This window comes from Choloepus didactylus, chromosome 4 (genome assembly GCF_015220235.1).
Source record: "Choloepus didactylus isolate mChoDid1 chromosome 4, mChoDid1.pri, whole genome shotgun sequence".
Classification (NCBI taxonomy): domain Eukaryota; kingdom Metazoa; phylum Chordata; class Mammalia; order Pilosa; family Megalonychidae; genus Choloepus; species Choloepus didactylus.
Window position 1 is genome coordinate 157,563,351 of NC_051310.1, and position 13,763 is coordinate 157,577,113.

Below are 13,763 nucleotides of genomic sequence, written 5' to 3' on the forward strand. Positions count from 1 at the left end.
GGAGTAATCCCTTACCTTTAGGTAGGGCTGGACTGTTCACCTGTGTTATCTTGGCAGGTCCTCACAATGCTGAGACGTCCACAACCATACTCATAGTAGAGGAAAGCAGGACTCAGGAGCTGAGGCCATTTACCCACAACACACAGATGCCTGGCAGATCAGAGACTTGAACTGAGACTTCTGGCTCTTAAATCCAGGCTAATGTCTTAAAACTTTTTCTGGAAGATGATGGAGTATGTCTCCTATTATAAATCTTCAACTCATGAGGATGAATTTAGGTGGGCCTAGAAACTGGAAATGAGTTCCCCTTATAGAGTAAAATGAGAAAGAAGGAACCCCAAATGGACAAATGCACAGGTATCCCAAGAGATTAAGATCAGGACTGAGATTTGGGGTGCCCCAATCCAATCACCATGCCAGGGGCGTCATCTTAGGAAAGCAGAACTGAAGCGATGGATCTGTGGTTGGGACTTGGGAGTAACCTCCTACCTAAGCCACAGTCTCACTGAGTTCACCAAAGTCCTGAGGACTACAAGCTTCCAACAGTGTATTCACCTGCTACCTCAGCTCCTCTAAAAAAAGCTTTGTTCCAAAGAAGGGTGATCAGCAGGAAGCCTGGGAAGGGGAGGTCAAGAAGGTTCCTCTTGGGAGTCACCTCAGGGAGAGGGTGCCCAGGCCAGCCAACCACACTCTCCGTTGTCTAGTCCTATGGTGCAAAGCTGAAGGTAGGCCTTCAGCCAGGTGACCCCTCCAGGATGGTGTCTTTCCAGGCTCTTTTGTGGCCAGGTTCTCTAATGTCATCATTTGACAATGAGGTCTTGGAGGAAAGACCCCCATGCCAGTCCCAGGTGCCTACTTTCCCAGAATGCTAGTCCCCAGGCTCTTCTTCATTCTCCCATTCTCCAGGTCTCAGCTCAGGTACTGCCTCCCAACCATCCTGCCCAAAGTCTCCACTGCTCTCTCCCTTTGTCTAGTTAGTCTCTACACATCACCCTGTTTATTTCCATCACCAGCAACTGTCAAATCTGCAGCAGGCTTATTTTTCAATTTACTTTTTTAATGGACTTGTTTGTCTATCTTGTCTCCAGTAGAACAGTACCTTCATAATGTACCTTTCGGATTGTGCCTGGCACCTCACGGGAGGTAAGAACTTGCCAAAGGAATAGTTGTTGAAGAAATGAGCAAAATTCCCCCCCAAACCCTAAAGACACCCTGTTCACAGTGTGTGTCCATAGGTACGGATGAGGGGTACCAGCCCACCCTCCAGGATCCCAAGAAGCAGAGCCAGGGAATCAGACAACTGGATTTATTGAGGTGTGTGCCCAGTTCCTGAGGCCCAGCCCTCTCTGGCCTTTGAGGGAGGAACCCCACTGGCCTCTCCCAGACCTTCACATCCCCAGCAGCCCATGTCCTGTCTTCACTCCCAACTAACAGTGAGGTGCTGATGTTCTGGGGCCAAGAAACAGACCAAGAAAGGGGTGCATGTGTCCCCAGACTTCTGGCACCTGGTTCTCTGTGGGGTCAAGCTTCTGGAGGCAGGTGGGCTAGTACAGTGGCCAGGAACTTGCACCTCAGGCTGAGAAGAGGAGAAGAGTCCAGTTCCTCCCTGCCCCAGAGGGTGTGGTGCCTGCTCTTGACGAAAACAGGAATTATATTAAATATAAATAATTTATACAAAATGGCTCGTACAAAAAAGCTGTGGGTTAGGGGGAGGAGACGCCTCTGTGAGAGGCTGAGATGATTGGAAGGGGTGGGAAGAGGGAAAGATACATCCACCCCTCCTAATCTCTGAAAGATGCTCCAGCTACCCAGGGGCTGGTGGGGTGGGGGGAGCTGGCAGACAGGGGAGGGGCAGAGCTGTGCCAGGGTACCCTCAGGGGGCCAGGCTGGTGAGCAGGGTGGTGAATCGCAGGGCCCACCCTGCCAGCTCTGCCACGCGCTGCACCATCTCTTGGGCCGCAGGGCTGGACGGGTAGCCCAGGGCGGCCCCCTTGACAGCCAACACCGTGGCCCGCAATGCCTGCCCCAGCGCTGTGCCAGCAGCCTCGAGTTGTGCTCGCAGAGGAGCGGAGGCCACCAGCCGGCCCAGGGTGTCCCCAACAAACACCAAGCGGTGAGCCGCCACCACCACCCGTTTGCCATGGGGCACGAAGAGGCTTGGGGGCTGGTTGGCCTGGGTGCTGGACATCAGGGCTGCCACGGCGGTCTGCAGAGCGGAGTAGTGGTTCCGGCACTGACCAGCGTAGAAGTGCAGGAGCTGAAGATCTCCAGCAGGCAGAGCCAGAGGCTCCCCTGGGGACAGGGTCTCCTGAGGGGCAAGAAGAGTGGTCAGTCAGAATGCTCCCATTAGTGCCGCTTGGAGGGTTGCCACTTCCCCTCTCACCTCCTTTCTCCTTCCCTCCCTTCGTTCTTTCCTCTGCCCATCAGAAGAAGTAGATTCACATACAGTGTGGCAACGAAGTGCCAGACTTGATGTCAGATAGCTCTGGATTTAAACAGTCTCAGACTTGACTCCAGACAAGTTTCTGAGCCTCTCTGTTTCCTTATCTTGAATATGGGAATCCTAGAACTGCACTGTCCAATATAAATATAATGCAAACCACACATGTGATTAAAATTTTCTAGTAATCCCAATGAGCAAAGTAAGGGGCAAATGACACAATTAATTTAATAAATTTTATCTAATCCCAAATATAAAGCATTATCATTTCAATGTGTAATAATATAAAAATTATTAATAATTTTATTTTTTTCATATTAAGTCTTCACAATTGGGTTTCATATTTACAGCACATTTTAATGCAGACTAACCACATTTCAAGTGCTCAATAGCCACATGTGGGCAGTGACTACTGTACCAGGTGGTAAGGATCTATCTACCACAGAAGGCCACAGTGAAGGTTGAGATAACATATAGAAGGGGTTTAGAACAGTGCCTTGCACACTGTAAGCGCCGTAGGAAATACTCACTGATGCTTGCTGGAAGGCCAGCTAGGGTCTGGCTCTTGTTAATTGCCCAATAAGTGGTAGCTATTGTGATCATGACCATTCTTGACCAGGTCTAGGAAACCACCTCACTTTCCTGAGGCCAGAGAGATTAACTGAGGGCTTCAGAGCCCTCAGCTTCTTAGTGGTGGAGCTGGGATTAGGAGCCACGTCTCTTAGGAACCCAGGAATTCACAGCTTGAAGGAGCCTCAGAAGTCACCCAGCCCAGCCCAGCACTCTTTCTGCTTCCCTGGTTGCCTGGTTTTCTGACTCCTCTCCAATACATTCTTTCCCCTCTTTTTGAATTCCTGATATCCTCTCCCAAGTTCCAGCTCCTTCCTGTTGAATTCTGTCTCCTCTCCAACTGCCCCCTCTTCACTTCTCACCATCTTAATCTATTTCCATGCATAGTTTGGTTAAGAATTCTCCTTCTCCCAAGTTCCTGGCTCCTCCTTCTCAGACCCACTTCTCTGACACCAGCCCCAGCAGGGTTACCTGCTGCTCCGGCAGCATCCTCTCCAGCAGTTCAGGATCCCCTGGGAAGGCCTTACCCAGGGGCCTAGATCCCTGAGCTTTATCCAGGCCCTGCAAGAGGGGAGCAGGGTGAGGTGGCCTCCATGGCTTTTCTGCCCCTACCCAGTCCCCCCACCTTCCCGAGGACCCCTCCTCAAGAGTTTGCAGTCCCTGGCTCCAGGTCTGGGAGAGCTCTGCTGGCAGACCAGAGAGCTCAGGGACCATGGGCAGGGTTTAGGGGAGGAGTGTGGCACTGATATGAGTACTGGGGTCCCAAGCCTCAGGGTGGAGGGTCAAGGGAGAGGGCAGGGAGGCTTCTGCATGTGCACCCCAGGCCTCCTCCCCCCACACCCTGGTTCTCCAGGGGGCATTTCTGGTGGGTCTGGCCCGAGAGGCGCTCACCTTCAGGTGGACGTAGTCATACTCCTCAGCCAGTGGGATGCCCTCGTACTCATTGTGCTGTCCTGCTGGATCGTCCTCCGCTTCCCTGCCCTCTGGAGCCCCTTCGGCCTTGGGGGCCCCATAGCCAGGCAGGCGGGGTGGGGGTGGAGGCAGAGGCCGGTCCTGGATGCTGCCCTTTCGGCCTGGGGCAGGAGACGGAGCCGGAGAAGGGCTGGGAGCCTCCGGGACAGGCAGGGCAGGCAGAGGGCGGCGGGACAGGCTTTCGGCTGAGGGCAGCCGGGGCCGGTGGGTGGAGGGAGGGCTTCTGGCCAGAAGTGGGGCCAGGGTGTCCAGGTCATTGGGGGCTGAGGCTCCTGGCGGCTCTGGAGAAGGAGGCGCCTCTGGGCCCAGCAGGGGCACGTCGTAGATGCCCTCCTCGGAGCCCCTGCCTTCCTCATTGGCCAGCAGTTCCTCAGGTGCTTCATAGAGATTGAGCAGGGCTGATGCCCGTTTCAGGTTGGAGGGGGCAGCATAGAGGGGGGGGCCTGGTTCCCGGCCCCCCTCCCACTCCAGATCTGGTTCCATTTCTGTAGGTGACTTTGGGGCCAGAGGCACATCATAGGGAGCTTCATCTTCTCCAGGGGAGTGTGAGGCCACCCGGGCCAGAGGGTGGGAAAAGGAGGCGGGGGAGTCATAGGGGTCACTGGGGGTAACCCGGAGGGCAGTGGGGGGCACGTCGTAGATCTGGAGAGAGGGAGGGGTTAGTTATCCTTCAGGCTCAGCGATGGACCCTCCCTGAGGGCCATTTACCCACTACCCAACATACATGCAGACCTCTAGGCCCAAGAGGCCCCCAGCCCTCACCTCCAAGGCATCTCTGGGGGCAGCCAGCTGGGTCCCATTGCCTCGGGGGACCTTGTAGATGGGGTCAGGGGAGAGGGGGCGGGGCCCAGCCAGGAGTCCTGAGGTGGGACAGGGTCGAGCTGGGGGTGGCACCACATACACCTGGGGGATCAAGGTAGGTGGTTGGATCAGAAGGAGCCAGGGAATCTGATAATACCTGACTTGGAGGAGTTTATAGAGACCTCCCACCCCTCCCTATACTGGTGGGGAAGCAGAGCCCAGAGAGAGCTGGCAGACAGGTTTCAAACAGCGTAGAGTCAGTGAAGAGCTGGGGTCTCAGGGCTCTCGCCACCTTGCTGCAGGCTCCTGAGAAGGAGACCTGGCTTGAGTACAGGCTTTCCTAGCTTGGGGTTGCGGGACAGGGGGAGCTCCAGCCCTCACCTCCTGGTCCTCATTGCCATGATCTGGCAATGGCTGGGCTGGGGGCGCCTGGGAGGCGCTGGGCTTGGGCTCCGGGCCAGCAGGAAGGATCTTCACTCTGTTGGCGGGCACGATGCCCTGCTGGCCGTGCAGGGAGCAGAGGCACCAGCCATCCAGCCCGCCAGCGCCCTCCCTCTGCAGTACCCGCAGCACATCCCCTCGGCGGAAGGACAGCTCCTGGGGAGACTCAGCAGTGTTGTCATAGAGTGCCCGGGCCAGCTGGGCCTGGTGGGTGGGATGGGAGTGGAGATATATGTATATCAGGTCATTATCACCCCTTACTCAAAACCCTTCAGGGGTCCAATTTCCCTTAGGCTAAAAATCGGCCCTGCCCTGTCCCCAAGCTCTTTTTGTCCTCAGGGCCTTTGCACTTGCTGTTCCCTCTACCCAGAATGCTTTTCCCTTGACTCTTCTTCTGATTGGCCCCTTTCATCCTTCAGTTCTGTTTAGGGACAGCTATATTTCTAGCACCTGCTAGAGGGCCTGACACGAAACTGGTCCTCAATAAATATGTGTTGAATTTCCCTCAAAACCTCACATATGCAGGGAAGTCTTGCTAAGGTATCCCTACAACACTTTACCTCCCCTCTGTTCCCCCATGAGTACCCACACATGTAAAAGATCAAAGTAAATAGCTGCAGAGACCCCCTCAATCTGAATGACTGGGAGGAGTCCAGTCCAGACAGAATGCCTAAGCATAATAATGAAGAAAACAGAACTTGAAGCAGTTGTTTTGTTCTCAGTCTGAGCAAATAAGGTTCCACCAGAAGAGGCTGAGGTTACCATGGAAAAGGGAAAAGTGTATATGTTCTAGTGTGTGTGTGTGTGTATGTGTGTGTGTTTGAAGGGAGCCTAACAGAGCAACCAAGAGCAAACATTTATCAGCCTGTTTCCAGTCCTCCCTCATGGGGGGATCTAAGCTTTTTCCATTGAGGACACGTGCTCAGGTAATAAGTCACAGATGCCCCATATCCAGCTAGTGCTAATTGTGTGTCTGGGCACTGTGAATGTCTTTACATTAACCGTCTCATTTAATCCTTACAATCCATTCTTGGGAAGGAGCCATCACCATCCATAGTTTGGAAAGGAAACGAACAGAGAGGTTAGTACTTTGCCTAAAGATGCACAGCCAGTGGAGCATGATTTGAACCCCGGGCTGTTTGATTCCAGAACTTGCATTCTCAGTCACTCACTCTGAAGTACCACAAATGTACGGGCATACTTTTTTTTTTTTTTTTTAATTAGAAACAGTGGTTGAGCCGACAGGGTCCATGACTCAAACATGAGTCAAACGTATATGAAGGCTTCACAATTCCCAATTTCCCTCTATTGGTAACCCTTCACAATGCTCTGGTTCCATGATGTCCTTTGGTAGAGTCAAGCTTACACCACTCAGAAATGTCAAGTTACCCATGTTCAGCTTAAGTTTTATTGGTAAGGCAGGAAGACCTGGTTTTGGGTCCCGGCTCTATCCCTTTCTAGCTGGATGATATTGGGCAGGACGTTTAACCCTTCTGAGCCTCAGTTTCTTCCTTTGTAAAATTGGGAAAATAATACCACTGTGCCCACAGGGTTGCTGTGAGGTGTGGATGAGATAATGCATCAAAAACCCACCACAAAGCTTAGCATAGTGCCAGGTGTGGGAAATGCTCAATAAATATTAGCTATTATTAGGATGGTGGGAGTTTGACCTCATCCCCACTCTCTGGGTAAAAGGAAAAATCTACTTTCTAGGGGTACAGAGCTGACCAGCTGGCTCCAAAGCCAGAGTACCTCCCTTATTTTCAGGACCTCTCCCTTCTCCTGGCTCTGAGCTGGAATCTTCTCACCATCAGACAGGTTCAGGAACTAAAAGGAGTTTGGTCTGAGAAGAAGCCAGAAGTGAAACCACAGGGTCCCTGTAGGGGGGTACAGGATGACTTTGGATGGCTCTATGCTTCTCTTTCCAGCCACACAATCTTTCCCAGAGTCCCCAGGCAGAAAAGGCCAGAAAACGGGTGGCAGCCTTACTTTCTCAGGCCTAGGAAAGGGTGGAGAGGGGCAGAATTGCCTGGATTAAGGCTGCCTAGTATGAAGGACAGAAAGCAGAGGTGGGGCTGTGGAGTGCTCCTCCCTGTGCTGGGTTTGAATTCTGTCCAATGGGGCCAAGTCTCTGGGCCTAGGAGTTGCAGGAACCCAGGCCAGAGTTGCTGATGGACTGACTGATGACGCGTGACCCACCCTGCTCTACCCCCTCCTCAATAGCCCAGCTGACTGGTGGGAGAATTGCTGGCATAACAGGGGTGGCAGTGGGCCATACGCTCTCTGGGAAGACTCCTCCCACTGTCCCTTCCCGCCAGCTGTCTCCTCCCTTTGTCCCCAGTCCCCGGAAAGTGCCCTAAGGCTGGCTGACATCACCGACCCCCCTCTATTTTCTCTTTCTCACTGCCTCATCTCTCTCCTTTCTCTGCTTTCCCCCTTTCCTTCATCCCTCCTCTAGAGAAGGGCCTCCTTGGATCCTTAGGTTTCTCCTATTTTCCTTGAGCCACCTCATCCTTTCAGCCCCCTCCCAACCTTTTACTAGCGTCCCAATCACAAGCCCCTGCCAACCACAAGTGGCCATCTGTTCCCGCCCATAAAAGATCAGATAGGACTGTGGCCACACTTGCCCCCACCCCTCGCTCCAGGAGCAGCCCCTAGGAGGAAAAACAGGAGGTTGAGGAGAGGGAGAGGAGGAGGAGGAGGGGCGACCCCAGAACCAGAGAGCCAGGCAGGGGATGAGAAGTGAGAGGGAGAGGGAAACAAAAGTGAGAGGCGGGGGACACAGTTCTCTGAGAAGGGACCGAAAAGAGAGACAAAGAGAGGGCAGGAATAAAAGTGACAGGAGGCTGTGGAGGTCCCTGCCCTGCAGCCTCCTTTCCCTGGTGGACTCACCGACGTGGCTATGGCCATGGCCTCGAACTCCGGCGCGGCCTGCTCCAGACCAGGCTCGGAGATTCGCTGACTTCAGCAGCGACTGCCTCGCTCCATGGTCTGCGGCCTCCAGGCGAGGAGGCGGGTCCCGGCTGCGGCCTCCGCCGAGGTGGGAGGAGGAGACAGAAAACCCACAAAACTCCCCAAATGGGAGGCAGCCTGGCCCGGCAGGAGGAGGAGCGGGTCGGGCCGGGGCGTCGCTGCGGGACCTCATCCAAGGGCGCGCGCTCTGCACGGTCGCGGCCTCCCGGGGGCCGCCCGGTTGGCAAGGCCCCCGGAGCTGCCCACCCTAGGCCGCGGAGGCACCCGAAGTCCGCATGGGTCAAAAGCTGCCTTCCAGAGCCGGGGCAGGCGAGGTGGCGGGAGCTGGAGCTGCGTTCGACGCCTCTCCAGGCCGCTCGAGGCGGCCCCAAGGGCTGGGAGAGGCCGCCGGGGCGGTTGGGCCGGGCGAGCGAGTTTAGACGCCAACCCTCCCCAGCCGGGGGCCGCGCCGGAGAGCCGTGTTCCCAGGGCTGTGGTCGGGGCGGCCGGGGCACGGCGGCGGGACCGGCTTGGGGGCGAAGGAGAGAAAGCGAAAACTGAGACGTTTGGCCCGCTTCAAAACTCGCCCAAGTTGGCGAAAAGTGGGCGGGCGCCAAAGACCTCCGAGTGTGGCGGTTAAGCCGGGTTGCTGCTTTCTGCCCTGACCCTCGCACCCCCGGCGGCGAGGTGGATTCACACGCACGCACAGCGGCTCTCAGCACGTCCGAAGGCCTCGGGGACGCCGCAACGGCGCCTCGCCAGGGGCTGCGGGGCCTGCAGAAACCCGCTTCCAGGCACGGCCCGGGGAGGCAGCTCGGCCTTTTCTTACCCGATGCCCGCGTGCAGGCAGCAGAGGAGCCCGCCCGTCCTCCTCTCGGCCCCAGCGCGCTGGGCCAAAGGAACCCGCTCCCACCCACGGCCCCCTGGCCCCCGGCCCCGCTCACACGCACCCTTGGGAGAGACCCTCGGCGCGCCCAGAGGTCGGGGCAGCTACCGGGTGTCTCTGGGAATGAAGAGAAAGGCCACAGAGCAAAAGGAGAAAAGATAAAAAGCGAAGGAGGGGCAGGGTCCAGGGTCCTGAGGGCTCGCCTGAGGGTGGGGTGGGGACACTGAGCGGGTCCCACCCCGAAGCAAGGCGGGCTGGGAAGGCTCCGAGGGTCGCGCGTGGCCCCCAGGCTTGCCCTCCACCCCGCTTGTGGCTCCCCTTCCCTCCCCTTCCCGGGGTCCCCGCTCCCTCTCGGCGCAGTTCCTTCCTCCTCCCCTCGGGCCCTCTCCTCTCTGGCGCGGGGCTCAGTCCTGGGGATTAAGAGAAAGGAGGGAGGAGAAAAGGGAGGAGAAGGGAGGGGGAGGAGGAGAAAGGACTATCCCTTCAAAGGCGGGTGTTGCGTTTCAGCCCAGGACCCCGGGGCCAAACTGCACGCCCCCTCCTGGCCCCTCTGCTCCGTGCCTCCTTCCATCCGACTTCGCGGCGGACCTCCGGGTGGTACGGTCAGCTTCTTCCGGGGAGCTTTTCTCTCCCCGCCACGCCCCTTCCAGCCCCGCGTCTCTCTGCCTCCTTTTCATTAGCCGCACATCTGTCTTTCCCCGTGGGAGGGAGAGCGCCCGCCTTTCCGCCTTGCTGGGGTCCTCAGCGGAGCGTCTCCCCTCCCTTGGTGCTGCCTCCGCCGGGGTGGCAGGGTTATCCGGACCGTTCCTGCGGGGGGCAGACTGGGAGTTGGGGGCTGGACGTGGATTCTGGCCCTGGCGGCAGAAGACGAGGCCTGGGCGTCTGGCCCCGGAGCGGCCGGCGGGCCGGTTGTGCAGCCTCTTGCAGCTCCTCTGCCAGTCTGGGCCTGCCCCCGCCCTCACCCGGGCTCCCTCCGTGCAGCCGCCTGGAGCGGGAGCGGGGACCGCGGGCACAGAAAGGCAGAACTCTTTCAGAGGGGCTGGGAGCCGGCCTCCCAGGAGTTTCAGCTGAAAGGACAGGGATCTTTTAACCCCCACACCTCTGCTCTTAGTGTGTCCTGCCTCCCGCCAGCCACCACCTCTCTCTGAGGTTCTTCCTCCTGGCACACTGGAGGGCCTCCCAGAAGCTTGAGGGAAGCCTGCTCACTTCTAGTTTTTCTGGTATTGGAAAAAGGAGATGCTAAACAGGGTTGAAAAGCTACAGTATATTTTCAAGGTTTACGTTTAACAAATTAACACTCCAAACTTGTGAAACAGACTATGACTCTGTATAACCTCATTTGGAGACAACATCGGAAATCTAGATTTAAGGCCCCTTGTGAACTTGAGACCTTGGACAAATGCTTTACCCCACCCCCTATTTCATGGCCCGCACATCCAGGCATTTCCCAGGAGAGTGGGAGATACCTGCTCCAGCTCCTTCCCTACCCTATTGGCTGGACACCTGTGAGGAGCCCTCTGCAGAGGGGAGCTTGTGGGGTGGATTAGGGAGAAATTCTGGGGTGAACATGGGGATGGATGATTTAGTTCTGGGTTTGGCTCAGAGATGGGGTGCAGACCTGGGCATGGGTCTGGGAATCCTGAACAGACCCAGACTCCAGTAAGATGGTATAGGAACTTTTAAATTTTCGATTAAACCTGAAGGGAGAGCAACCCCATCCTAGCTCCACCATGGTCCGAAGTGGCCACTAGGGGAGATTCTTCAACCTCATCCAGACCCCAGTCCCAGGGGAGTGGGATTCCTGGAACACAGGTGTTCAGTTGCTGAGGACGGACTTGGTATGGTCTCTGCCCAAGGGACTGCTGAAGCAAACTGGGGCCCAATGTCAGGAGGGCCAGGAAACCCTGGTCCCAGAGGCAAACACATGGACTGGCATAGGTGGAGACCAGAAAAGGCTGAGCAGAAGAGAAGCTGCTAGGACCAGGCAAGGCTGGAGGTTTGGAGATGGGCAGTGATGTAGCCCAGTGCCTGGGGAAATGTCGATGGGAAGCCTCAGAGGGCAAACCAGTGGGAAAATAAGACTGTGCTTCTGGGGTTCCTGGACACAGGGTGGAGCCAGTCAGACCTGGTTATGAATACTGGTTTATAAACTGTGTGACCTTGATCAAGTTATAGAACATCATTGAATCTCAGTCCCTCATCTGTAACAGTGTCCTGGTGAGGAGTAATTAAATATATGTAAAGTTCCTGGAACAGTGATTTTTTTCCACAGCTCTTCCTTTTCACCTTGGCTCCCTCTCTAACTTGTGCTTATATGAGAGCTAAAGAGTGTTTTCTTGTGAGGGCAGGAAGAGCGTTTTCCTCCCTTCTGCCTCATCTCTGCCCTCTCCTTCACAAGCTGAAGTTAAGGTGATACTAACTTGTTTAGAAAAACCTCTGGGATCCAGGTAATGCCAGAGAAAACCCAGGCTGAGTGAGTAGCTAAGTCCCTGGATGGGCTGCAGCCTCAGGCAGCTGAGCCTTCAGATTTAGGGTCTGCCCTTGCCATGTGCAGGGAGTAGGAAGGAAGGAACCCCTCCATCTGGCTTTCCGGGTCCCAGACGTTTCTTCCATCATTCTCCTTCCCAGTGGGGTCTGACTGGCTGGTCTCTTTCTTACCCCACCCATGACTTCCTGGACTTGGTTTTGTTCCTCTTGCTGCCTAAACCTTCTCAGGTGCTCATTAATTCTTTCCTGGCCTCTTTAGTTGTTCTCTTTTTGGACCCCCACAACACCCAGATTACCTGAGTTCTAATCCTTGTTCCAACACTGGCTGTGTGACTTCGGCAAGTTAAGTGATCTCTTGGAGCCTCTGGAATCTTGTCCAGAAAATGGGGATAATGGAACCTATTGCATCAGTTTGCTGTGAACATTAAGAGTTAATATTAAACCCTGAGAACAGTGCATGGCCTCTGGTGTGTAAATGTTGGATAAAAGCAACTATTATCATTATTTAATGCCAATATCAGCCCTGTGGTGGTGTTCTAGTTTGCCAATGCTGCCAGACTGCAAAAGACCAGAAATGGATTGGCTTTTATAAAATGGGGTTTGTTTGGTTACACAGTTACAGTCTTAAGGCCATCAAGTGTCCAAGGTAACACATCAGCAATAGGGTACCTTCACTGGAGGATGGCCAATGGTGTCCGGAAACCTCTGTTAGCTGGGAAGGCACGTGGCTGGCATCTGCTCCAAAGTTCTGGTTTCAAAATGGCTTTCTCCCAGGACGTTCCTCTCTAGGCTGCACTTCCTCAAAAATGTCACTCTTAGTTGCTCTTAGGGTGTTTGTCCTCTCTTAGCGTCTCCAGAGCAAGAGTCTGCTTTCAACAGCAGTCTTCAAACTGTCCCTCATCTGCAGCTATTCTCTCAGCTCCTGTGCATTCTTCAAAGTGTCCCTCTTGGCTGTAGCAAGCTCGCTCCTTCTGTTTGAGCTTATATAGTGCTCTGTGCTGACCGGGCAGGGCCACACCTCCATGGAAATTATCCAATCAGAGTATCACCCACCGTTGGGTGGGGCGCATTTCCATGCAAACAACCTAATCCAAACGTTCCAACTTAATCTCCACTAATATGTCTGCCCCCACAAGATTGCATCAAAGAACATGGCTTTTTCTGGGATACATAATATATACAAACTGGTACAGGGGGCAACAGCATGTCAAGGACATGGTGCCTGCCCCTGAGAAACTCATATCACGTAGGTCATGCTTAAATTCAGTCAATACCTTCCCACTGACCTTGGAATAGAATCCAAACATTCAATCAGAGCCTGTGATCTGGTCCCTGCCCACCTTTCCCACGACGTCTATTCCACTCTCCCCCTTACCTTGGCTTTCCATCCACACTGTCCTTTCTCACCCCTGGGAATGCGTGTCCTGCTCCCTATGCCTACAGCACTCTTCCCCAAGACCCTTTCTATCATAGTGCCAAATTCTGCATCCTCAGAAAGGCCTTCCCTTGCTTTCCAGGTTGAGGTTGACCCCTTTCCCCACTATAGTAACTCCTTATCTCATAACACCATTTCAGTTTCTTCATAGAACTTATTACTATTGGAAATTATCTTGTTTCTTTGTCATCTGTCTCCTCCTGAAATGGAAGCTTCATGAGGCAGGGACCTTCTCTGGCTTGTCCTGCTCTGTATTCCTAGCATTTAGACAAGTGTCTGGCATATAGCAGGTACTCAATAAATATTTGGGGAGTGGATGATGAGCAAGGGCAGCCATGGCTATGGGGCAAAGCTGAGTAAGCCCAGGGCCCTCCTTCGGGAGGTACTGGCCCTGGGCTGGGGGGAGAGAGTTGCCTGGCTCCTTATCCTGTTCACTCTGACTCTGTGTGTGTCGTCTCCCAGGCCAAACTGGGTTCTCCTTGAAGGCAAGTTCCTGAAACTAAGCATCTTTGGTGCCAAAGATGACATTAAAAAATATTTAGCAACCAGTACCATGATCACCTACCAGTCAGGATGGGGTTCAAGGAGGAAGCTGTGCCAGTTGTTCACCTTTTAGTTATTACATCACAGAGAGGTGGTGGCAAGGGGGTGTCCCAGAGGCTGAGGGTAGCCATCTATTTACCAGCAGGTGAAGAAGTATTTCAACATTTTAACAATCAGTACCCAGCCTCACATAAGGTGAGTGCAGATGGGCCTCAGTTGACTTTGCTGAGTCCTGT

At 54.6% G+C, this 13,763-nt stretch overlaps 1 protein-coding gene across 2 annotated transcripts; it reads right to left on the reverse strand.

The window, feature by feature from the left end:
- Window positions 1-1,282: 1,282 nt before the first annotated feature.
- Window positions 1,283-9,065, reverse strand: EFS (embryonal Fyn-associated substrate). Of its 2 annotated transcripts, XM_037834569.1 has the most exons (6): window positions 8,117-9,065; window positions 5,165-5,428; window positions 4,745-4,885; window positions 3,902-4,624; window positions 3,482-3,571; window positions 1,283-2,308 (listed from the first exon to the last, which is right to left on the reverse strand). In XM_037834569.1, the coding sequence occupies exons 1-6, from the start codon at window positions 8,132-8,134 to the stop codon at window positions 1,874-1,876; spliced, it is 1,671 nt and encodes a 556-aa protein (XP_037690497.1). In that variant the 5' UTR covers window positions 8,135-9,065; the 3' UTR covers window positions 1,283-1,873. The 2 variants fall into 2 exon arrangements, with proteins under 2 accessions (XP_037690497.1, XP_037690498.1); XM_037834570.1 differs by lacking the exon at window positions 4,745-4,885 and having other exon boundaries at window positions 1,284-2,308; window positions 8,117-9,064.
- Between the last annotated feature and the right edge of the window lie 4,698 nt (window positions 9,066-13,763).